Source organism: Epinephelus lanceolatus, chromosome 7, assembly GCF_041903045.1.
Source record: "Epinephelus lanceolatus isolate andai-2023 chromosome 7, ASM4190304v1, whole genome shotgun sequence".
Lineage (NCBI taxonomy): Eukaryota > Metazoa > Chordata > Actinopteri > Perciformes > Serranidae > Epinephelus > Epinephelus lanceolatus.
In genome coordinates, this window is record NC_135740.1 from 44,103,444 (window position 1) to 44,126,985 (window position 23,542).

The 23,542-nt window shown below is 41.6% G+C and overlaps 1 protein-coding gene across 1 annotated transcript in view; it reads left to right on the forward strand.

Moving 5' to 3' along the window:
- Positions 1-12,845: 12,845 nt before the first annotated feature.
- Positions 12,846-23,542, forward strand: part of mgat4b (alpha-1,3-mannosyl-glycoprotein 4-beta-N-acetylglucosaminyltransferase B) — a 184,960-nt gene continuing 174,263 nt past the window's right edge. The window contains exon 1 of the mRNA XM_033632849.2: positions 12,846-13,130. Within this exon, the coding sequence (XP_033488740.1) occupies positions 13,034-13,130 (97 nt within the window). The 5' untranslated portion in view covers positions 12,846-13,033. The remainder of the gene's footprint in view (positions 13,131-23,542) is intronic.

A 23,542-nucleotide genomic window follows, 5' to 3' on the forward strand; every position in this document is an offset into this window, starting at 1 on the left:
TTTACTCCTCCTCCTCCTCCTCCTCCTCCCGCCGCTTCATCCCCTCTCCTCGTCTCCTTCCCTTCCGCCCTTCCCTTCCTCTTCGTCATTGGGGTTCCTCTGAATCTCACGAATGATTCCTCAACATTCAGCCTATTTTTATGTCACCTTTCCTTCCTCTTTTTCTCCACTCATCTCCTTCCTCAGTTTTACTGTTGTTTTCTGGAGAATTTCTTTTGTTTGTGTGTCTAAATTTAAACCCTGAGAGCTCGGATTCATCCAAACATTCACCCTGATGAAGATCTTGTGACCGTCAGCTTGGTTTCATTATGAAAATAGATCAGATCAGATTAGCTTTTATTCTCCCCCTTAAGGGAAATTTGTCCTGGACATTCGAGAGAACATGACACGGCCACACAATCAAACTACAGTACAGTTACATTATAACCCCAGTTCCATACAACCCAAGAGTATTACAGGATGCCCTAGACCAGGGGTAGGCAACCTGCGACTCCAGAGCCACATGAAGCTCTTTCGCCTCTCACCAATGGCTTCCTGTGGTTTTGACAAAAAGAAGTACATGAAGAACTTTAATTCTTCAACATTTTAATGTTCATTTACCATCGTTGTAAAGTTCTTACATTCTCCAACCGTAAAAGTGTACAGCCTTTACACCAAATAAGAAAACTGTTTTAACATTTCATCAACTAAAATGTGCATCATACATCTTTTCCTCTGCACGTTGCCAAACCTCTATCCACCTTATTCCTCGCCCTCATGATACCTTGCGTGAGTTATGGTTGCAACTTTCAGTGTTGAACCAAAACCGGCAATTTCCAATGGTAACAGTTTGTTTACAGTACTCTGTTTAATCTTTCCAAGAGCAAATGGGAAATAAAACATGGAACACGCCACCTGTTATAGCTCAAACAGGATCATGTCATCATACCTCTGCCATCTCTGACAGCCGGCTCAAAGCATTGAGGTTTGTTGCGCGCTAGCAATTAGCTCGCCTTGCTCCGTTAAAATATTGTTAGCTTTAACATGGCCCGAGCTAGCTTGAGGTACCATCTGCTCCTTCTGAAGATGATTTATGATTTCTGATGACTTATTAAGAGACACTAACACATAATTCAGTATTAACTGTAGCTCCATGTAAAGTGAATAAATGTGATGTTTCCCAGCTAACCCTCCGCTCGTCTGCGTTAACCTTTTACAATTAACCTTCTGATTTATTAAAGACTGTTCTGAGCGAAACACGAAGCTGAATTTAGCAGCAGACTTCAGTAATAGTAGCCTAATGTAAAGTAGGAGTAAAATAAATTCGTGTTTTTATATGATATAAAGGAAGTACGGTAAATCAGTAACACATTCTCAGCCCTAATGACTAAATACATATTTCACAGTTTATTTTCTAATGTAGGTTGAGACTGAAGTCAGACGGGGAAAGACGGGGACGTCATGTACTAACGTTGAGTGATGGACCTGTCAGTCTACGTGTCGTTCTCTTCTGCAAATTTCGATTTAATACTTTTTCGCTATGTCTCGTTGGAACTCTTGTGGTTTTATTTCTCATATCAACGGTAACCATGGCAACAGGAACAATCCCTTTTTTGTTCTGGTCACATGTTCAGCACACAGTTGCTGAACATGTAGCCATGTAGACAAAAATGTAGCTCAGACTGGTTGTTAGTCGTCACAGACACGGACAGTGCAACAGGTACCAGAGCTCCGCAAAGACATTTTGGAAAATGCTAAGTTAACATTCGTTAAATATTTGTTAAAAAATAAACCAGTATTTGTGAAACTGAAGGCAAATTATTTTGGAAAATAACCAGCGTTGGTGGTTAGCCGCCAAGAGTAGCCACTGCGACTAACCACAGACAGTCTATGGGACTAACTAGCTTGCTGCTACTTCCACTATCTCACTGGAAGTCACGCACTTAATCATTTCTACAGTCATGCCCTCAGGAATAAGGTGGATAGCAGTAGCTTGTCTTGAGTGTCCTGAGCTAGGCTAGCTTTGGAGTCCAAGTGTTCAAAAGTCTGATTGCCCATGGATAGAAGGTGCTTCTAAGCCTGTTTGTCCTGCTCTCCAATACCCTGTATCGCTTCCCAGAGGGCAGGAGATTGAAGAGGCCATGGCCTGGGTACGATGGGTCAGACAGGATCTTCTTGGTCCTGTTTAGCGCTCGCGTATTTGCTGTGCTGATTTAATGACCCCTTGCAGGGCTTTCCTGTCCTTGGCTGTGCAACCTGGGTACCATATAGTGAGGCAGTATGTCAGCACACTTTCTATGGTGGAACGGTAGAAGGAACGCAGCAGGTGCACATCCAGGTCACATTTCCTAAGCAGTCTTAGGAAGTGTAGCCTCTGCTGGGCCTCTCCAGCTACTGCTGACATGTTGGTGGACCACGTTAGGTTATCAGCCACATGCACCCCAAGAAACTTAAAAGAGGAGACTCTCTCCACGCAGACGCCCTCTATCTGTAGTGGGGCAGGGTCAGCTCTCTCCCTCCTCCAGTCCATCACCATCTCCTTGGTTGTGCTGGCATTCAGCAGGAGGTTATTCACCTCTGGACCTCCTCCCTGTATGCTGTCTCATCACCGCCAGAGATGAGGCCCACCACTGTTGTGTCGTCCGCGAATTTGATGATGATGTTAAAGTGGTGGAGGGGGGCACAGTCGTATGTATAGGGCATACAGGAAAGGGCTTAACACAGAGCCCTGAGGCGAACCTGTGCTCAGTGTCCAAGTGGTGGATGTTAGGGTCCCAAACCTCACTGTCTGTGGCCGGTCCGTCAGGAAGAGCCTGCTGCAGAGGAGCCATCTTGTGGTAAAACATTAATGAATGCTCATTTAGACTTATTAATAATGTTGATAGGTTCATTTAGACTCAACAGGCTGTGCTACCTTCATATCAAGCTCAAATATGTTTTGCAGCTCCAGACAGATTTTTAAAATTATATTAGTCAAAAATGTCTCTTTTGATCGTAAAGGTTGCCGACCCCTGACCCCTAGACCCAAGTGTTGCACAGATGCCCAACCTAAAGTAGTTGCACAAAAGTCCTGTGCAATATTATTGCACAGATGCCCTGCATAATGTTTTAAAATACTCGCACTGAGAAACTTCTTCTCATGATATGTGGTGTTTTTGGTCGTCTTGCATTGTGTCACCAGCAACAAGTGAAGAAAGAGCTGCAGACAGAGCGGATGCATTACTAACAGCTCAGAAAACACAAACTGTGACAAAACCCACGATAGAAACTAATAAAGAGACAGCAGCATTTTAAAGGGGTAGTTCAGATTTTTTTTAAAGTGAGATTGTATGGGATATTTATCCGTAGACCAGGTGCGTAAATATAGACAGTGCAGGCAGTGTAAAATAAGACAAGATAAGATAAACTTTATTGTCCCAAGCGGGAAATTTGTTTTGGGCACATAGTGCAACAAGCTGCATAGCAGATACAACCATCATATTTAAACAAGACCCACAGTAGACAGCCATGTAGTACGCAAGGTGCAGATTTGAATAACATAATATGCAATTATGACTACTGGGTGAAATAAATACATCAACTTTATCATATCAGGTAAGGCTAAAAGAATAAAAGCTCCCTAAGGTTGCACTAGCCAAGGAGGTAATCATAAAAAGTGCAATAAAAATCCTGTAGTATAAATAGTGCAGATAAAATACAGTAGTGCAAATTACACTGTGTGCAACAAGTCAGTAGTCACAATAGCAGCCCTGCTTTGCCAGGGAGACACTGCTCCATAATTTAGATTCCTTTGGCTCCAGTGATGTCACTGTGTGTGCCATATAGCTAGTAACTAGCATGCACTGGGGCCCGTGTTAACTACCTTACACCACTGCCATAGACAGTATGTTATGTTATGAGTCTGACATGAAAGCTAAGCTACTGCTAAAACAAATTTGAACCACCTAAAAGTCCCACCAAAAAGTTTAAGTGTACATTGTATTGAGAATATTTTCATCGCTTCACCTTAATGTCAGACAGTGATTTCCAAAATCCGACCACACAGAGCCCTCATGTCTGGAGTGACTTTTTTGTGTGACTATCTTCCTGTAGGAGGCGAAGTGAAAAGACAAACTATTTAAGGACACAACGACATCTAGTGAATTTATTAGCATAACATAGCTGAACCAAAAGGTAGAGATAGTTCAGTCAGGTTGAGTTAAGTTCAAACATTTTTCATAAAGATATAGTGACTCAAAATGTGTTCTACCTTAAAGTGTTAAGAGTGAAAAATAAACATTTTCAGCAACGTATTTGAAAATAACAGCAGACTTCCAAACTTCACATCTGGGCTCTGAGGTTTAAATAAAAGTAGTTATAAATGTAATTTTAGACCTCCACTGTTGCAGTCTTCAGTCATACAATCAACAAGACATGAACATACAAACAAGCAGACAGAAAGAAATAAGTAATATTTGCAAATAATGAAAAGCAACTGTCAGTGCACAGTTACTTTGATTTACACATTCAAAAGGAGTGGGAGGAAGTATATACTTCGAAATCTAAAATCCCACGCCTTCTCCCTCAGTCATTGAGTGAATGAAACAGATACCTTCCTTATATAAGTAAACCTATTCCTAAGCCTTTTTAAAATATGCCATAGTTATTACCTTTGTCACACAAAAATAACCCATGTATATGTTATAATAGTAATTACCAAATATCTATCTTACAAAAACCTGTCTTAGTATATGATATAAATGACCAATTATCCATATAATCTCTTCAGGCCCTCAGAGTGGTACTGAGGGAATTCTTTAATTCCATTATAACTGTTATAATAAATAAATAATGTTATTGTTTTGCAGTGCACTCTTTGTGCCTCAACAGAGTTGTACCTGCTGTACATGACCATTAGATGTCAGTGTGGAACAGTGAAACTTCTCAATTTGATTTTCTATTAAAATCATTCAGCAACATTCTCTTAAATTTCTCTCATAGTTTTTCTTAATTATTCTAGTAAGAGAAAATATAACGGAAGTCAACTCCAGATGCACCAAATGCTCTTAAATCAAATCTGCTTTTACACAGCTCACTCCGCTGGTACTGAAACATGTTTTACAAACTGAGCAGCTGAAAAGTTTTCCTCTTGTGTGAACTCTTAAGTGTCAGTTTTGACCTTTTTGCAAATGTTTCACCACAGACGGAGCAAATGAAGGGTTTCTCCCCTGTGTGGACTCCAATGTGTTTCTGCAGACATCTCTTGTGGTCAAAGCTTCTCGCACATTCAGAGGAGCTTACTGATGTTTTTCCAGTTTAATATTTCATATCACTTTCAGGTGCCTCATTGTTTTTCAGAGAGTTTAAACCTGACTGAGGTTCTCTGGTCTCCTTCCAAAAAAGGCGCGGTAAGCATGACTCCTCTGATTGAATAATGGGGATTTATTTGCTCCACTTGCTCTGTTGTTGTCACAGTCAATGCATGAGAGTTGGCCGCCTTGCAGGCAGACCACCAAAACAGGGACTGTCCCCAGAAAATGGGAACATCTGGTCACCTTCCTTTAACTTTCTAAACTATACACATATCCTCAAAACAAACCCACAACAAACAGCACAACATATATTGCCAATAAAACTGTAATTTCAGAACTAAGACCAAACAACATGCAGAAACTCAACAACACAAAGCATGGTCAGAGGTTGTCCATGGAGACATCCTTCAAACTTTGGGTTGTCATGTCAGCCACATCTTCAAACATGTAGACAAAAGCACAAATTGTGACATTGCCTTTAACACTTTAATAAAGTGTGATATTATTACATAGCCATACCATCACAGTCATATCTTTGACAACATGCAAACCACAACTAAACACAAACACCATCACATGCGCAGCTGGCTGAGGCCTTGATTACTCCCAGCTGCTGGAGGGAATTCCCCAATTTCTCCTTGGTGTTGTCTTGTCTCAGCGTCACCTCAGCTCCACAGCCTGTGCCAGAGAAGGTGTGGGTTATGTGAGCCCAAACTTAAGACTTCCTATGTATAAAGAATCCTCAGGCTGAGTGTCACAGTGTCACTGAAGTCCCAGTATTCCTGCCAGGTTTGTGCATATCATCCTTTATAATAGTTTAGCCAATATGTCTGCTTTTTCATTTACCTCTACCTATCTATGAGCAGGAGCCCAAAGGAGGAAGATATCCAATCCCCTGTATGTATTCTGAGCTGCACACGATATATTTTGTAAATAATATCCTGTCTGCGTGATGATTTTCCAGATATATGGATGATGGTGGGGCGGCAATAGCTCAGTCCAGGGTGTTTTATTTGTGGCCACAAGGAGGCGCTCCAGGATTATTTAAGGGGCCAAATGCCTTTAAACCTTTTGAACATGGCCCATGCACTGTTGGAGGCTTCAGTCACACAAGCATGTCAAGATGAACGTGAAGGTATTTCATGCAGAATAAATACTATTCAGGGTGGTGCTAAGGGGATCTTTAATTCCATGATAACTGTTGCTACAATGCTAAATGCTATTGTTTTGCAGTGCACTTCATATGTGCAGACAGAGTTGTACCTGCTGGTTAAGACCACTGGATGTCAGTGTGGGACAGTCAAACCTTTTGATTTGTTTTTGTTACTAAAATAATTCTCTCATATGACTCATTTTGCTCCATGACACTCTGTGTTGTTGTGTGGTTGCTGCTCATTTGATTGAATCACCTCCAGCTGATCTCTGCACAGTGTAAACTTAATTTTCTCCCTTTTATTATGTTGGCGAAAGGTTTGAACGTGTTTAAGAAACTTTAATCCTCCCATTTGAGCTATATTGTCGTACAACACACTGTTAGTGCTGCTGTTATTTTTTCATCTATGGCAGGGGTCCACTAATTAACTGAATACATTTAATAAACTACTGTAACTAAGTACAGTTTGAGTGTTTTTGTACTTTACTTGAATATGCTACTTTATACATCTACTCCACCACATCTCAGAGGGATATATTCTACTTTTTACAGTACTACATTTCATAATGTAAGATACTTTGCAGATTGAGACATATATTACATATATTAACATATTAATACATCAATAATTACAATCCAATTATATATATATATTGTTCTGTATAATGAGTACTTTTATTTTTAGTACTTTAAGTATATTATGATGCTAATACTTTTGTACTTTTTCCTAAGTTAAAATTGAACACAGGATGTTTACTTGTAACAGAATATTTCCACAAGAAAAAGATGTGAGTACTTCTTCCAGACTGTTTGACCCTGTGAAATAAAAGCGGTGTCCAGTGCGACCCCTCATCACAGGCTGCATATATCAGTCAGTCTAGTTGTGACCAGTTCAACCAACAATTTTTTTTTTCAGAGATAAAATACTGGAACAAACAGACAAAAAATAAAAATGTTTGTGTAGCAGGAATATGTTTTCTCTCCTTCCCCATCCTTCAGTGTGTTCTGTGACCCCTTGGGGGTTCCTGACCCTCAGGTTGGGAACCACTGCATCATAACTTCACTGAGGAACACTGCGCAGCAAAATGGAAGATTGAGTCAATCGGATTCTGACTGAGTTACAGGGTCCAAAAACTTCTGAACCTATCGATGTAAATGTTAAAATGTAATGTTAAACTAAAATGCATGTGTGTTTAACTGTCCTGAGGATGCCAGAGTTTCATCCTGATCATCAGGTGGTGCTGCAGGCTGCGTTCAACACGCTTGGAGTTGCCAACAATGAATAAAACCCTGACTTTTAATTTTATCAGTTGATCCAACTTAGTTATGACATGAAACATAAACTGTACATAAAAGTTACAAACAAAAACATAAGAAAGCTTCAGTTCAAAAATCACAGAATATTTTACATTGATTTAATTTGGGAAGTGTGGAAAATTATTATTTATTCCTTTCTTTATGAAATTAAAATCCATAAATAAAACTGAAAGAAACACATGCAGTTCTCTTAATTGAAGGATAACTGCGGCCATTTTCAAAATTCATATATGATATTGCTATGGCTTCAGACAGTCCAACAATCTTAGTTAATGTGAACAATTCTCTACCAAATATAAAAACGAGGGTCCTAAAACTCAAATTTGAGATGTCATGGGATAATAAAGTCTGGAGTTGCACCATAAACAATAAATTGGAGAGATGTTCTCGACGATGCTGAGAGCAGCCTCAGTAATGTTCTGAGTATGTGAGCAAATCTTTTGTTTGTCAACTGAGAATACTGCAATAAAATAAAGCTCATTTGGGTTTAAAAACAGAAAACAAACATTCCGTGGGTCCATAAAACCAGGCTCCTATTCATTGTCTATGCAGCAGCCTCAAACTTTATACTTCATGACATCACGAGTTTGAGATTTACTTCTCTGGTTTCTGGCTTTAAGAGAGAACAGCTCAGGTTCACAAATACTGAATGGATTTTCTATGTTCATGGAAATAACAATCCCTTTAAAGGTTGAAAAACAACCGATAACTCCCAGTGTAAAGTACAGGAAGTGTTACTGAACAAAACAAGATGCGGAACGAATGACACCAGCAGAGGATCATGGGAAACGGTGGGATGTGTAATTTGTCATATCAGTGAGATAATGATGTTTTATTAGTATCAGTATCTGCTGTAAAATATATTTTATCTTCCAGAGAAAAAAGGTTTGACTGTTTTATCAACATTTGCTCACAGTTGTCATCTCATAATATATATCTAAAAAAAAAGTGTATTTATTCCAAGTAAAAATTGGATTATTCTGTCTATTGGTTAAAGGAATGGTTTAAAATGTTGAGAGGTTATCTTATTTACTGTCTTTCTTAGGGTGAGATGTTCAGATGGACATTAGTCTCATGTCTGTTTGTTCAGTATACTGAGCTGGAGTCAGGAGACTGTTAGCTTAGCTTAGCATAAACACTGAAAATGGGGACACCACTAGCTGAGCTTTCACTTTTAGAGAGAAAGAGTATAAGAGGATTTCCTAAAACGTTGATCTAGTCCTTTAAGGTTGAACTTGATTTTTTGTAAAACTAAATACATTTAAAAAAAAGCCCATACAAGGCACGATTGTCATTGACGTGACAAAGCTGACCTATAAACATCAGCTAGTTTACATTTTCCCCTTTTGATTTTGTCTCAGATGTGATGTTTTATATACATTATTTTATGTCATATTACTGAACCTGTGTTCTGTCAGCTTGAGAGGCAGTAGCTACAGATTTATTTGCACCTATAGTGTCATTAATTGGCCTCCATACAGAGAAACAGCAACACCCACTGTGAGCAAGTTGTCTTTTATTCCTGCTGTTAATTAGCTGGAAGATACCACATGAGTGGGACTGAAACCATAAAATGAAATAAATACTCATATAAAACCATCATCAAAAATAGATCAAATCCAAATAATATTTATTCACTTAGACAAAGTTTTCATACAAATGAAATAACACATAGAAATAAATTCAATCACACCGATCGGTTTTGTCTCTCCCTCTTCTCCCCCCTTATATGTGACTATGATTCGACCCTGGAGCTCTTAATCAGTACCTGAACACCTGCCTCCATTTTGCCTTAACTTTCTGCTGTTAAAACAAGGAAGAGGTGAGTGTGTCACGAGTGACAAACCTCTAAACATCTGAAATGTTCAGTAAAGAATTAAAAAACAACATTTGGATGATTTTTAAAAAACAAAAGCAGCTATAAAAAAAAACAACTACAAGAGCAAAGGTGTAAGAAACTGATGAAACAATGTTATGCTAATGTTAGCGTGTCTAGCTAACTAGTGTACTATCAACATTACTAACCTAGCATCACTTCCAAGGACATGAATTAGCACATCTTTACATTTTTTGTGAGGTAATGGGTCACAGTCCGGACTGGGGCGTTCAGAAATTTTGTAATTGTAGCTGTCTGTCCTGCATGATGCTATATTAGGGTTAAGGCTACTGTTAGAAACTCTTACTCTGTCATGCAATGATGCTGTATTAGAATTTGAGCTAACGTTGGCAGTCTGTCCTGCTTGAGTTTAAGCTAACGTTACCAGTCTGTCCTGCTTGAGTTTCAGCTAATGTTAACAGTCTGTCCTGCCTGAGTTTAAGCTAATGTTAACAGTCTTTCCTGCTTGAGTTTCAGCTAATGTTAACAGTCTCTCCTGCTTGAGTTTAAGCTAACGTTACCAGTCTGTCCTGCTTGAGTTTAAGCTAACGTTACCAGTCTGTCCTGTCTGAGTTTAAGCTAACGTTACCAGTCTGTCCTGCTTGAGTTTAAGCTAATGTTAACAGTCTGTCCTGCTTGAGTTTAAGCTAACGTTACCAGTCTGTCCTGTCTGAGTTTAAGCTAACGTTACCAGTCTGTCCTGCTTGAGTTTAAGCTAATGTTAACAGTCTGTCCTGCTTGAGTTTAAGCTAATGTTAACAGTCTTTCCTGCTTGAGTTTCAGCTAATGTTAACAGTTTCTCCTGCTTGAGTTTAAGCTAACGTTACCAGTCTGTCCTGCTTGAGTTTAAGCTAACATTACCGGTCTGTCCTGCTTGAGTTTAAACTAATGTTACCAGTCTGTCCTGCTTGAATTTAAGCTAACGTTACCAGTCTGTCCTGCTTGAGTTTAAGCTAACGTTACCAGTCTGTCCTGCTTGAGTTTAAGCTAACATTACCAGTCTGTCCTGCTCGAATATAAGCTAAAGTTACCAGTCTGTGCTGCTTGAGTTTAAGCTAACGTTACCAGTCAAATCCATTTTGCGAGACAGAAACAGTCAGATATAACTGTTTTTTTTTTTTTTTAGATAATACCATAATGCTGTGGAGATAACAAGCTCTGCCCTGCAATACAACAGTCTTTATTTGCATGTCTTCTACATGGATCATCAGCTGTTGCTTTAGGTCATAGTCATGTAGGCAATTAGTTTGATTCAACATTGTGTTTCATATCATAGGTCCACAAATATTTATCCATATCTCATAATGATCAGACTTTGATCCTCTGCCTGACCCTCACTGTGTCCAAGGCTATTCATTTATTTAAAAAGGTTTAGGCTGTTTAATTGCTCTACATCACCCCACTGTTATTAATGTAAGCAGGGGATTTTAATCCAAAGGTGTAACCACTGTATGTGAACACATCAGACCTGCAGCAATGGATTTGAAATGAACTGTAATAAACTGGAGCTCCTGTGAAACAACATGACCCTCATCCATTTAACATCACCATCAGTTCTTCTGCGCTCATTTTATTTTAAGTAATACAAGTGAGAGCATTTTTTTAAAGTAACATATTACTTTCAAATAAGGGAACTAGTGGTATGTAACAGGCTATATTACATTTTTAGAGTAACTTGCCCAACGCTGGAAGTGAACACCGGGCTCCTAGGTGAAGTCCTGGGTTTGTTGGCTCCATCTACTACCTTTCACACCCACCCTTGTAGGGACTTTACGGCTCCTTATATTATGTCATTCTTTACTGACAGTGTTTCAAACTGACACCCTCCAGCTGCGAATCATAACACTGTGATGCTGCATTCACACCGGGCACGTATAAAATAATTCACAAATGAATTACATGGAAAGTCAATGTAAAGACGCGATTCGATGCAAATTCCCGCCAGGTGGTGCAACTTAAGTGACCAATTTGCGCCATGATAGCCAATCAGCAATGAGATCCTCTGGGGACGTACGACACTGAAGGATGTACCAGCGGAAGTTCATTCATTGATTCAGGGATTACGACACAAAATATGCTGGTGTTCAAACTCGCATGATGTGAAAATTCGCATTGGGTTTGGTGTGACCACAACATGAAAGGTTCCATCTGGCCAGGTTACAAACTGGTGCCACCCAGCAGCATATCATATCATACCACCACATGAAAGATGTCTCTTAACATCGCTGTCTAACACTGAAATCGCTGACAGTGCTGAATGATTGACAACCAAAGCAACAGCAGCTCAGTGCGGCAGGATCAAAAATATAATTATAGTTCATAGTTTATTTTTTGCACAATTAAAACACAACGACAACAAAAATAAATAATAACATACAGCGCAAGGAGAGGCAAAAAAAACAGAGGGCTAATTTGAAGCCTCAACCTACTAAAATTTTCACACAGTTAATAGGAACTCAGGCATACAGAAAGAAAGAACAATACATAAAATAATACAGGTTATAGCAAACTACTAAAAGCAAAATATGTTTGATTACAACAATGACAAAAACAGCAATAATAGTATAAATTTAAGAGCAGAAAATGTATGTGATGTGTAAATCAGTGTTAGTTAATTAGATGTAATTAATTAAACGATTAATTATTTTTTATGGTAATTAATTAAAAATAGTGTAGTTAGAGTCCTGAAGCCCTGATTGGTGGAGCAGAGGTCATAATTTATTGTTCATTGATACTCAAATGCACCTCAGTGCAACTAAAGCAACAACTAAATGAAAACAATTAAATTAAAATTGAAAAAAAAAGAAGTTATTTTAAGACCAAATCATTTTTTCCTGCTTTTCTTTATTTTATTTTAAGTTATTTTTTTGTTTCTGTGTCTGTACACTGAGAGCACAAACCCTGCAGTCAAAGCCCATAAATGTGTGCACACTTGATTGATTATCAGATCTGATTCTGATCATTAGGGTTGTTTATGTTAGGTCTATTTGTTGCCTCAAATCTTCCATTTTATTCTGTTTTATAATTCATTATTTTTAATTCTCTGCCTGGTGTGAATCATTGTGTCATCTGGTTTCATGTCCTAAATAAAGACTAATATTATTTTTATTGCATGTTTATTTTGAGCACATTTTCACTTTCTCTCCTCTCTCTCTTCTTCCTCCCTCCCTATGTCTCTCTACCTGGTTGTGTCTCCTCCCCTCCTCTCCCTCCTCTTCCTCTCTCTGTCTCTCGCTCTTCAGTCTCGCTGCTGCTGCTCAGACGGCAACAGCTCCGCCCGCCTCTCCGTCTCCCACCGCGTCTCTCTGTGTCTACCTGTCTCTCTGTCTGTCTCTACCTGCCTCCCCCCTCCCTCCATCCCTCCCTCGTCCCTCTCCTCCCCCCTCTCGGTGCGGACATGCTCCCGGGGCTCCGGAGATGAGGCTCCGAAATGTCTCCTTCTTGACGGTCTTGTTGTTTGGGCTGTGCGGGCTGGTCTCCCTGTCCTGGTACACCGCCTTCAGCAGCTCCAGAGGTAAGACCCGATCCCGGTGTGTCCCGGTGTGTCTGTGTGTGCGTGCATGTGTGTGTATATGTGTGTGTCACGCTTCACACGCCGGTGTGAGGAGCGGGGCTCGTCAGAGAGAAGTCGGCTTGGTTTTGGTGGAGCTCCGCTTTGTGTTTTGGATGTTGCAGAGAGAAGAGGGACGTGAACATGATGGTGTTGATGTGAGGGGAAGGCTGCAGGCTTCACAGGGTCTGGAGGTAGAGGGTGCGCTCGGTTTGTGATGCATCACATGCGAGCTGAGAGCAGAGAGGGTCTACATGAAGGAGAGACACAGAAGGGGTCTGGTTTGATTGTGCAGCTCCACTTTGTGTTGCAGAATTAACACATGATGATGCTGATGTGAGGGCAAGAGCCAGCGTTGAGTTGCAGAAGGGAGCGCTTGATTTGTGATGCACTACACGCCAGCTAAGGGCAGAGGGTCTGCATGGAGGAGAGACATGGAGAAGGGGACAGGGGGAGGTTGGCTGATTCTGTTGCAGAGAGAAACACAGATGCTTCTGCATGTGAAGCTTCAGCAGTGAGGTGGTGAAGGGAGCGCTTGATTTGTGATGCACCACAGCTAAGAGAGGAGAGGTTGGTTTGGTTTTTGTTGCAGCTCCACTTTGTGCTTTGGACAGAATAAAAATGTTCCTGTACAGTGAAGCTCAGCTTCATGAGGTAATCAGGGGAGCACTTGGTTTGTTATGCATCACATGCAGGCCAAGAGGAGAGGGTATAAATGTAGGTATGTATGTAAGGAGAGGTTGTTGGAGGTTGTGCTTTTGCATATAGAGGGAGGCTGTAGTTCAGAGATAATTAAGGGAGTACTTGATTTGTGATGCATTCCATGCCAGCTAATAGCAGAGGGTCTGCATGGAGAGGGGGACAGGGGGAGGTTGGCTGATTTTGTTGCAGAGAGAAACACAGATGCTTCTGCATGTGAAACTTGAGCAGTGAGGTGGTGATGGGAGCGCTTGATTTGTGATGCACCACAGCTAAGAGAGGAGAGTCTAAATTGAGCAGAGGGAAGGGGTTGGTTTGATTTTCTTGAAGCTCCACTTTGTGCTTTAGAATAAAAATGTTTCTGTACAGGGAAGGTAATCAGGGGAGCGCTTGGTTTGTTATGCATCACATGCCAGCCAAGAGGGAAGGGTCTACAATTGGATAAGAGAGAAGGGGCTGGTTTATTTTCTTGCAGCTCCGCTTTGTGCTCTAGAATAAAAATTTTCTTGTGTTTGTGAGGGGAAGCTCCGCTTCATGAGGTAAGCAAGGGTGCTTGGTTTGTGATGCATCACACGCCAGCCAAGAGGAGAGGGGCTAGATGTAGAAAGGAGAGTTTGTTGGAGGTTGGCTGATTTTGTTGCAGAGAAGATGCTTGTGCATGTAGAGGGAGGCTGTAGTTTGGAGCCAATTAAGGGAGCGCTTGGTTTGTGATGCACCACGGCTAAGAGAGGAGAGGTTGGTTTGATTTTTGTTGCAGCTTCACTTTGTGCTTTGGATAGAATAAAGTTGTTCTTGTACAGGGAGGCTCTTCTTTATGAGGTAATCAGGGGAGCGCTTGGTTTGTTATGCATTACATGGCAGCAAGGGGAAGAGGGTCTAGATGGAGAAGAGAGAAGGGGTTGGTTTGTTTTTCTTGCTGTCCACTTTGTGCTTCAGAACAAAAATGTTCCTGTGCATGCGAGGGGAAGCTCTACTTTATGAGGTAATCAGGGGAGCGCTTGGTTTCTCATGCGTCACATTCCAGGTAAGAGGAGAGGGTCTAGGTGTAGGTGAAGGATGGAGAGGCTGATGGAGGTTGGCTGATTCTGTTGCAGAGAGAAACACAGAATCTTCTGCATTTGAAGCTTCAGCGCTTGATTTGTGATGCACTACAGCTAAGAGAGGAGAGTCTAAAGTGAGAAGAGAGGAGGGGTTGGTTTGTTATGCATTACATGCCAGCTAAGAAGAGAGGGTCTAGATGTAGGTGAAGGATGGAGAGGCTGTTGGAGGTTGGCTGATTCTGTTGCATAGAAGATGTTTGTGCATGTAGAGGGAAGCTGGAGCTTGGAAGTGATGAAGGGAGCGCTTCATATGTGATCCATCACAGCCAAGAGGAGCAGATGGAGGTACGAGTGGAGGGTTTGATTGTTGCAGCTCCACTTTGTGCTTTGGATAGAATAAATGTGTTCCTGTACAGGGAAGCTCGACTTTATGAGGTAATCAGAGGAGCGCTTGGTTTGTTATGCATCACATGCCAGCCAGCCACTAGGTGGACTAGAGGTATGGACAAGATGATAGGAGGAGGTGGATGATTTTGATGCTGAGAAAAATACAAGATGCATGCAAGAGGAAGCTCCAGCAGTGAGGTTATTATGGGAGCGCTCGGTTTGTGATGCACCACATGCCAGCGTGGTGTCTAGATAGAGAAATGAGAGAGGGGAGAGGTTTCAGCATGTGAAGCTCCTGCTCTCGACGTAATGAAGGGAGCGCTTGGTTTGCACCACATGCCAACTGAGCGGAGCGTGTCTAGGAGGGGGAGACGGGGAGGGGTTGGTTTGTAGCGTCTCCACTGTGTATTGCAGATGTACAGCAACATCATGCTTAACGTGCAGGTCAGGGTGAAGCTCTGGGTTCTGAGATAATGAAGGGAGCACTTGGTTTGTGATGCAGTGCATGCCATGTGAGGGTCGAGGGTCAAGATGGAGGAGGGCGAAGTAGAAGTGGTTGGTTTGATGATCCACATTTCAGGTGAGAAGTCAAGATGGAGGAGAAGAAGAGTTGTGGATGTTGTTAAAATATAAATGATGATGTCGGATGTGGAGACTAGAGGTAAAGGGAGCGCTTGATTTGTAACGCATTGTATGTAGAGACGATAAGGGGAAGAGAGGAGGGGTTGGTTTGAGTTTGTTGCAGAGAAAGATGAATGAAGCTGTGCATGTGGAGGGATGCTCTTCCATGAGGTAATCATGAGAGCGCTTGTTTCGTGTGGCCTTACATGTCAGGTAAGAGGAGAAGGTCAAGATGGAGGAGGAGCAGAGAGGAGGGGTTGGTTTGATTGATTTTCAGCTACACGTTAAAAAAATAAAAGATGCTGTAGACGTGAAGGGGGATACACGGGGTCATGAGGTAAACAAGGGAGCGCTTGTTTCGTGTTGGCCTGACATGCCAGGTAAGAGGAAAAGGTCAAAATGGAGAAGGAGCAGAGAGGAAGGGTTGGATTAATGGTTTTTCAGCTACACTTTAAAACAGAAGAGATGCTTTAGATGTGACGGGGAAGCTCCGGGTCATGAGGTGATCAAGGGAGCGCTTGGTTTGTGCTGCACCACAAGCCAGCTAAGGGGAGAGGTGTGGTAAGAACATAAGGAGAGGGCAGGTGCTGAAGCATGCAGTCGTGTTTTGCATAAACCACAGACTGAGTATCGGAGGGACAGCAGCCTCAGCAGCTCTGGACATGATAAAGGGCGCGCTTGGTTTGTGATGCCTTACAGACATGGAGGGAGGCCTCTCAGATTGATTGGTTGTAGCAGTCTGTTGCAAAAGAGCAGCGAGATGTAAGGATGGCGAATAAAGTTTGGACATGAACGTCTGGTGAAAGAGCCCTGGAGGTAAAGGGAGCGCTTGGTTTGTGTTTGCCTTACATACCAGCTAGGAGGAAAAGGTCAGGATGGAGGAGGAGCAGAGAAGAGGGGCTGGATTGATGGTTTTTCAGCTACATTTTAAAAATAGAAAAGATGTGAAGGGGAAGCTCCTGGTCATGAGGTGATCAAGGGAGCGCTTGGTTTGTGCTGCACCACAAGCCAGCTAAGGGGAGAGGTGTGGTAAGTACATGAGAAGAGGGCAGGTGCTGAAGCATGCTGTCATGTTTTGCATAAACCTCAGACTGGAGGGACAACAGCCCCAGCAGCCAGGGGAATCTCAAAGGGAGCGCTTGGTTTGTGATGCTGTACAGATTTGGAGGGAGGTGACATACAGTAAGAGGCATCTCAGCTTGTTTTGTTGCAGTGAATAAAGTCTGGATTTGAATGTCAGGTGAAACAGCTCTGGAGATAAAGGGAGCGCTTGTTTTGTGATGCATGACATGCCAGAGGAGAGGGGGAGTTAGTTGTTGCAGTATGCAGCCTTTCTGTGCAAGTATGAAAGGTTAGTGTCCTCAGCTGCTACAGAGCAGCGCAGGGGAGCGCTTGATTTGTGATGTAACACAGAGCCGAGGGTGGTGCAGAAAGGACGGATGAAAGAAGGGCTGTTTGTGATGTTTTGTTTTGCTGTTTAGTGGAGGAAATTAGCTGTGGGTGGGTTAGAGGGACTGAGAGCCAAGAGAAACAGCTCTTGAGCAGAAGGGTGTGCTTCATTTATGATTCCTAACAGACCTGGAAGAGAGGAGACAGTTTGTGGGTTTTGCTTTTGTCCTTTCTGTTGGCGTGAGTTAACCTGATGTGTGGAGGTTAACAGGCAGGTAATCTGCAGGCTGCACTGTCAGCTGCCCCAGGAGTAAAGGAGCGCTTGATTTATGGCGTGTAGCAGGCCTGGCTGAGAGGTTTGTGTTTTTGTGTGTGTTTTTGTTGCAGAGTTCAGCTGTTCTGGATGAAGCTGTGATGCAGGAACAAGGTGTGTGTGTTTACACACCGTGTGCTGCAGGCTCAGCTGTCAGCTGTAATGTCAGGTCCATGGGAGCGCTTGGTTTGGGACGAGCCTGCGAGAGAGGTGGATTTAGTGGGATGGACGAGGGAGAGGGTTTTTTCTGGAGCAGATTTTTGCAGCTGCTCGTTGTTTTGAATAATTTTCTGCAGCAGGAACACATTGCTCAGCTAAAAAAAAAAAAGGAGAGCTTGGTTTGCGATTCATCACATAGCAGGGGAGCGGGGTGCAGCTGTTGTGGAGCAGATGACGTCTGGAGCTTCAGTCTGCTGTGCTCGGTGTGTTTGTGGCGGGCAGGTGGAGACCAGGCGGCTCCTCAGGAAAAGGGGACGCCTGATCCATCTCATGCCCGGTCAGAGGGGTGGTGTCAGATTTGTTTGCAGTATGAAAATGTTTTCTGGTTTGCATAAAGTTCAGCTGAGAAATGCAAAAGCTTTGGAGGCTCAGCAGCTTTCTGAGAGGAGCACTTGGTTTTAAACACATTAGTGGGGAGGAGTCAGATGGTAAAAGACAACAGTTAATATCTGATATGATTTTGCTCTGATTCCTTTATGAATACAGTTCTGCAGTTTGCTGCTCATCATCCTGACTCATGGAGAAAATATTCGGTCAGTTCTGTTGATGATCCTGTCTTAATGATATCAGATCTGGTGTTTCACATATGGAGAATTTATTTTGGCAACACGTGCATGGAAGCTCATTAACTCTGCAGACTGATGTAGATATCTGCTGGAGCGCTGCTCTCTGTCACATAGATTAAAGCAATGACTTCTCTGACAGGACGTTAGTTTATGAACGCAGCTGCTTCACACGTTGTGACCCTGATGAGGACTCATACAACTACACTCTCTGCGTGTAGGAAACTGTGTGATATCTTGTGTTTATCATGAACACAAAAACACCCAGAGACAATCTGTTTCATCCTGATTACAGTTGTGGTTTCATCATGTTGTTCTCGTGCCTTTCTCTTTCATCATTTCCTTCTCTCTCAGACAAAACCACTTTCTGTTAAATGTCTCAAAGTAGGAAGGAGGACTCACTGTGAAAACTGTCAGAGTGACACGTTTGTTTCTGGTGTGAGGACGAGGAGTAGAATTATTTCATCAACTTTCTTAACTAAAATAGAAAAGCAGATATTTAGGTGTCGAGGTGTCAGAGAGGTGATTTGGGTTTGTTGAGAACAAAAGAGACGCTGTCTGTGAACGTCCAAAACTGACCCAGGAGATTACGTAGCATGTTATATGTGGATGTTTAGTTTGTAGGGTTAAAGCGATAAATTAGTTTCAAGGTATACAGTGACATGAAAGTTGACAGTTATCATACTGTGTACACTGGCTCATATTGGGGGAAAAGCAGCTAGACAGAGCATCCCACCTTTGCTTAATTTTCAAAAGGGCGACTTTTTGCACAACCTTCCATTAAAAATGGTTCAAGTGTCAATTTTAGTATTGAAAACATTTGTTCAACTAAATGTAACCCTTCTGTTTTCATTACTTTAAGGCAGGGGTATCAAACTTAAGGACCGTGGGCTAGAACTGGCCCGCCAAAGAGTCCGATCTGGCCATCTAGATGACTAGACTAAGAGGTGCACGATTTCAGGAGCAAGTGAAACAATGCGTTGCCTACTTCATGTAAAATTCTGCTTCAGAGGCTTTTCCACCCTGACCAGGATACAGTACTCTGATATAACAATGAATATGTACTGTGACCATGTTTACAGATGTTGAACAATGTGCAAAATTTTGTCAGTCAGCAGCTTCAGTACAAAAGAATCTGTATCAGGAAATGTGTGGAAATTAATGTTATTTTTCTTCAGACATCTCAGCTTGTTCATCTGTTTTGTAAAAAGTGAACGTGTACAGATTGTACTTCTAATTCTTTACACAAAATAAGAATAATTGTGACTGATAATAATAATCATTTTGTCGTAATGTGATATCATAAAACCGTAATATTTCTGACATGGTTATCGTACTGTGAAAATCTCACACCATTGCAGCCCTAGTCCTCTGATTAAGCTGCAGTATTTGATGAATTGGGATGACCAAGGGTTGGTATTCTTCTTGTCTTCTCATTTTCTATGTTCGTTTATGGGCGTGTACCGCACCGGGTTCAGGTTAGGTCGGGGCTTTATAAAATGTCAGCGACCAGGTGCCTGACTTGACTGTTTGTACTTCCATGTCTGCTGGCGAGTGTGTTTACAAACAGCAGTTGAGAATCCTGCGTAGTTTACCTTTCAGTGAAAGTACCAATACACTAGTGCAGAAACAATCCAATACGAGTCAAAGTTCTGCATCAAAAATCCTACTTAAAGTACAAGTATTTGTGCAGTAAAATGGCTCCTGTCACTGATATCTGATTCCCTGTTGCAGCTGCTCCAGGTTAAGCTGGTTGAACTACTATACGGTATAGTTCAGTGGTTCTCAATCTTGGGGTCGGGCCCCTCTAAAGAGTCACAAGATAAATCTGTGGGGTCAGAGAAAAAAAAAGTTTTGATATACATTTGTTTTTATCTTGCTTTTTTGTGAAATATTGTTTCCTTTAATCTCACTGGGCCTCAAACAGTTATTGAAATGAAACCATGTGAGAAGCTGAGAGAGGAAACATCTCTATAGTGAAACTAGAAATGAAAGACATCTGATATGTGAAAAATGGCTCCAACCAGACTCTGCTTTCTTGTTAGTGTTTTAATATGTTTTTATGTGAAATCTAAATCTGCAAAGTAGAGGCTGTCAGAGAAATGTAGTGCAATAAAAAGCAATGTAGTGGAGTAGAAGATAAAATGGAAATACTCAAGTATAAGGACCTCAAACTTGCACTGAAGCAAAGCACGAGTAAATGTACTTTGTAACTTTCAGTAGGAATTTAATCTCCCTCACAGATCCTCAGATGACACAAAGATTCATCTCCAGACAACTCTGTGTGAGAAAGAATCTGCAGTTGTGCAAACTGTTGGTTTATTTATTTAAAATGACTCATGACAGAGCCGAAATGTTTCAGAAACATTTATATTGTTTCAGTATTTTCCCCTAAGACTTTGTCACACAACAGAAATAAGACTTTCTCCTGACCTGGAGTCTGAACAGTGGACGGGAGGATTTTCTGTCCAGCATGGAGCAGGTTTGCATCATCATTGCTGCATGTGCAATACTACAGCAACACACAAACATGAGGCCTGTGCAGATCAGGGGGGAAGTTCCGGCTCATGAGGTAATAAAGGGAGCGCTTGGTTTGCGATGCACCACATACCACAGGAGGGGGTGACACGTTTGATGTCAGAGGGAGAGCGGCTTCAGCGGCTTGTACATTCACTCAAGTACTACATTTGAGTAAAGTTTTTAGGTACTTGAGTATTTTTACTACTCTGCTGCATTTCAGAGGGAGATGTTGTAGGCTACTTTTATTACTGTATGGTACTTTACTGATTTTACACACACACGTCACATAATCGGCTTCGATGTGCCGCATTAATACAGGTTATACACAGGTGCTGTCAGTCGTGCTGCTCAAGTTGGAGATGTGCTTTGATTTTATGTGAGTTCACCAGTAAGAGTGATAAAGCTGTAACTTGCTCTCAGGAGAGCCGCTGATGTCCTGGAAAATATTATTTTAAACTAAAATCATCTTTCAGGCTCCAGAATTCGTCACTCTGAGATACTTTGAGTACATTTTGCTGATGTTACTTCTGTACTTTTACTCATGTAGACTCTTACATGCAGGACTTTTGCTTAGTGATATTGCTCCTGAGAACTTGGTGTCGGTTTGAAAGTGATACTCAAAAGCAAAGCGACATCTTGCTCGCATCCATTCACACTTTCTAGAAATCATGTCTGAATCTCCATCTGCCACATTTACATTTAAAACAGCTCAGTGATCAGTTGGACACACACAGGAAGTGGGTGTAAGTGTGAGTGTTAACTGGGGTCTCAGTCAGTCAGTCAGTCAGACGAGTTGAGACTCGCCCGTTCAGCTGTAACATCTCTGATCTGTTTACTGCTGTTCAGCCTCACCAGCTGAAAGTAGTTTTACAGGTAGACAACACAAACATGACCTGGATGTCGCACCAGAGCTCACACACAGTTTGTGTCCTTACGATGATCTTTGTTAACTCATTATTTTTAATTACTTGTGTTTTAATTTGTTAGTAGAAAATTTGCATTTTGTCTGGATAAAGTTTTAGCTGTTTTCTGCCATTCAGTGTTCACACATCTCGTCACATGAGACACAGCATTGGGGTCAACATAAATTTGAGAGCAATCATCATTTCATATCTGTATATGACAAAAGATTACCAAGGAAAATATTAATTTAAGTTAATGATTCCAATAATTTACTTACAGTCAATGTAGAATAAGCATATTATTTTGTTGTAGATAGTTCATCTTTTAACACAGGCATATTTCCAAGGTGAAAGTCTCTCATAAGGGCCCGTTCTCCACCCAACACGTTGCTGGAGGCCCCAGTGTAACCGCACCACCTGCACTGTCTATATTTACACCCCTGACTTTACATGAAAGCACACAGAATTTGTTTTTTCCTGTAAATTTTGAATATCAGTCACCAGAAGACGCAGGTCATGTATTCATTTCTTAGATTTGGCATGGCAAAGAAATGGTAACTATTCATATGTATTTTTTAATTTCAGCATATTTTGCAGTGCAGTGTACTTTCAGTTCAGTTTCATATTTTATCTGCATTCATAGATTTTTTTGGGGGGGGCTCTACATATGTAAAAAAAAAACCTTAAGGAGAAACCAAAAAGATTAAGTAACACAGATAATGAAAACAATTACACAAAAAGCTGGTTGAAGACATGTATGCATGTAGACGGCTGACAGGAAGAGTCACTTATTAGAACAGTAGTTCAGCCACGGGGTCCAGATTTCTCCCCAGTCATTAGTTCAAGGTCCGCACAGTTTAATATATGCAGAGTCACACTTGTGTTTGGCCATGTTGTTGAGCTAGTGTGCTGTCTCTTGTAGGACGCTTTCACACCAGGATAGCCCGGGGGACTCGGTTCGAGTGGGTGGTGGAATGCCGAAAAATTTCACACCTTCATTTGGTTCAGTTCACTTTCACACTGCACTTTTTAAAGCAGACGAAACCACTTGGACAACATCACGCAGTTACAACAGCTGCTCGTTATCAGTGAGTGCCTGCACCTCCTCACTACTCCACGTCTGCCCATGAAACATTTGCCTTTCCCACTGTTAGCGAACCGCACCAGGGTTCACGTGCAAGTGAACCGAGGCCCCCAGTTTTCAAGCGGACCAGGGTTCACTAGTTTGGTCTGCACCAGAGTTCGAATGAGGGTTCACACCACTTCAAATGAACCTAACTATCCGTGGAAGCGGACCTGATTTCGTTTAAAGCGGACCAAATGGCGCCAAGTGTGAATGTGTCCCGAGGTAGCTGCAGTCATTCAGTCACTCCACAGAAGGAAACTGCACTTCAAAATAAAAGCTCTGTGCCAGAAATTCACTGTACTATAAAACAGAATGTGTTTTTTACAAACTTGACACTTGTTTGCGAATCAGCTGTGGTCCATTCAGAGCAGACCCACGACCCACTTTTGGACCATGATCCACCAGTTGGGAACCAGTGTATTAGGAAGAACATGTGAATAGTTTAAGAGAGTGTAGGGTGGATTAAATGACCTTAACAGGGCTGTTTAAGGACTCCACCTCTTTATAAATTGGGGTTATTAGTGTTTTATTGCACTGTTATTTATTTTTTATATAATGTTCCAGTACATTTTGAATCTGTGTGAACTTTTACTTTTA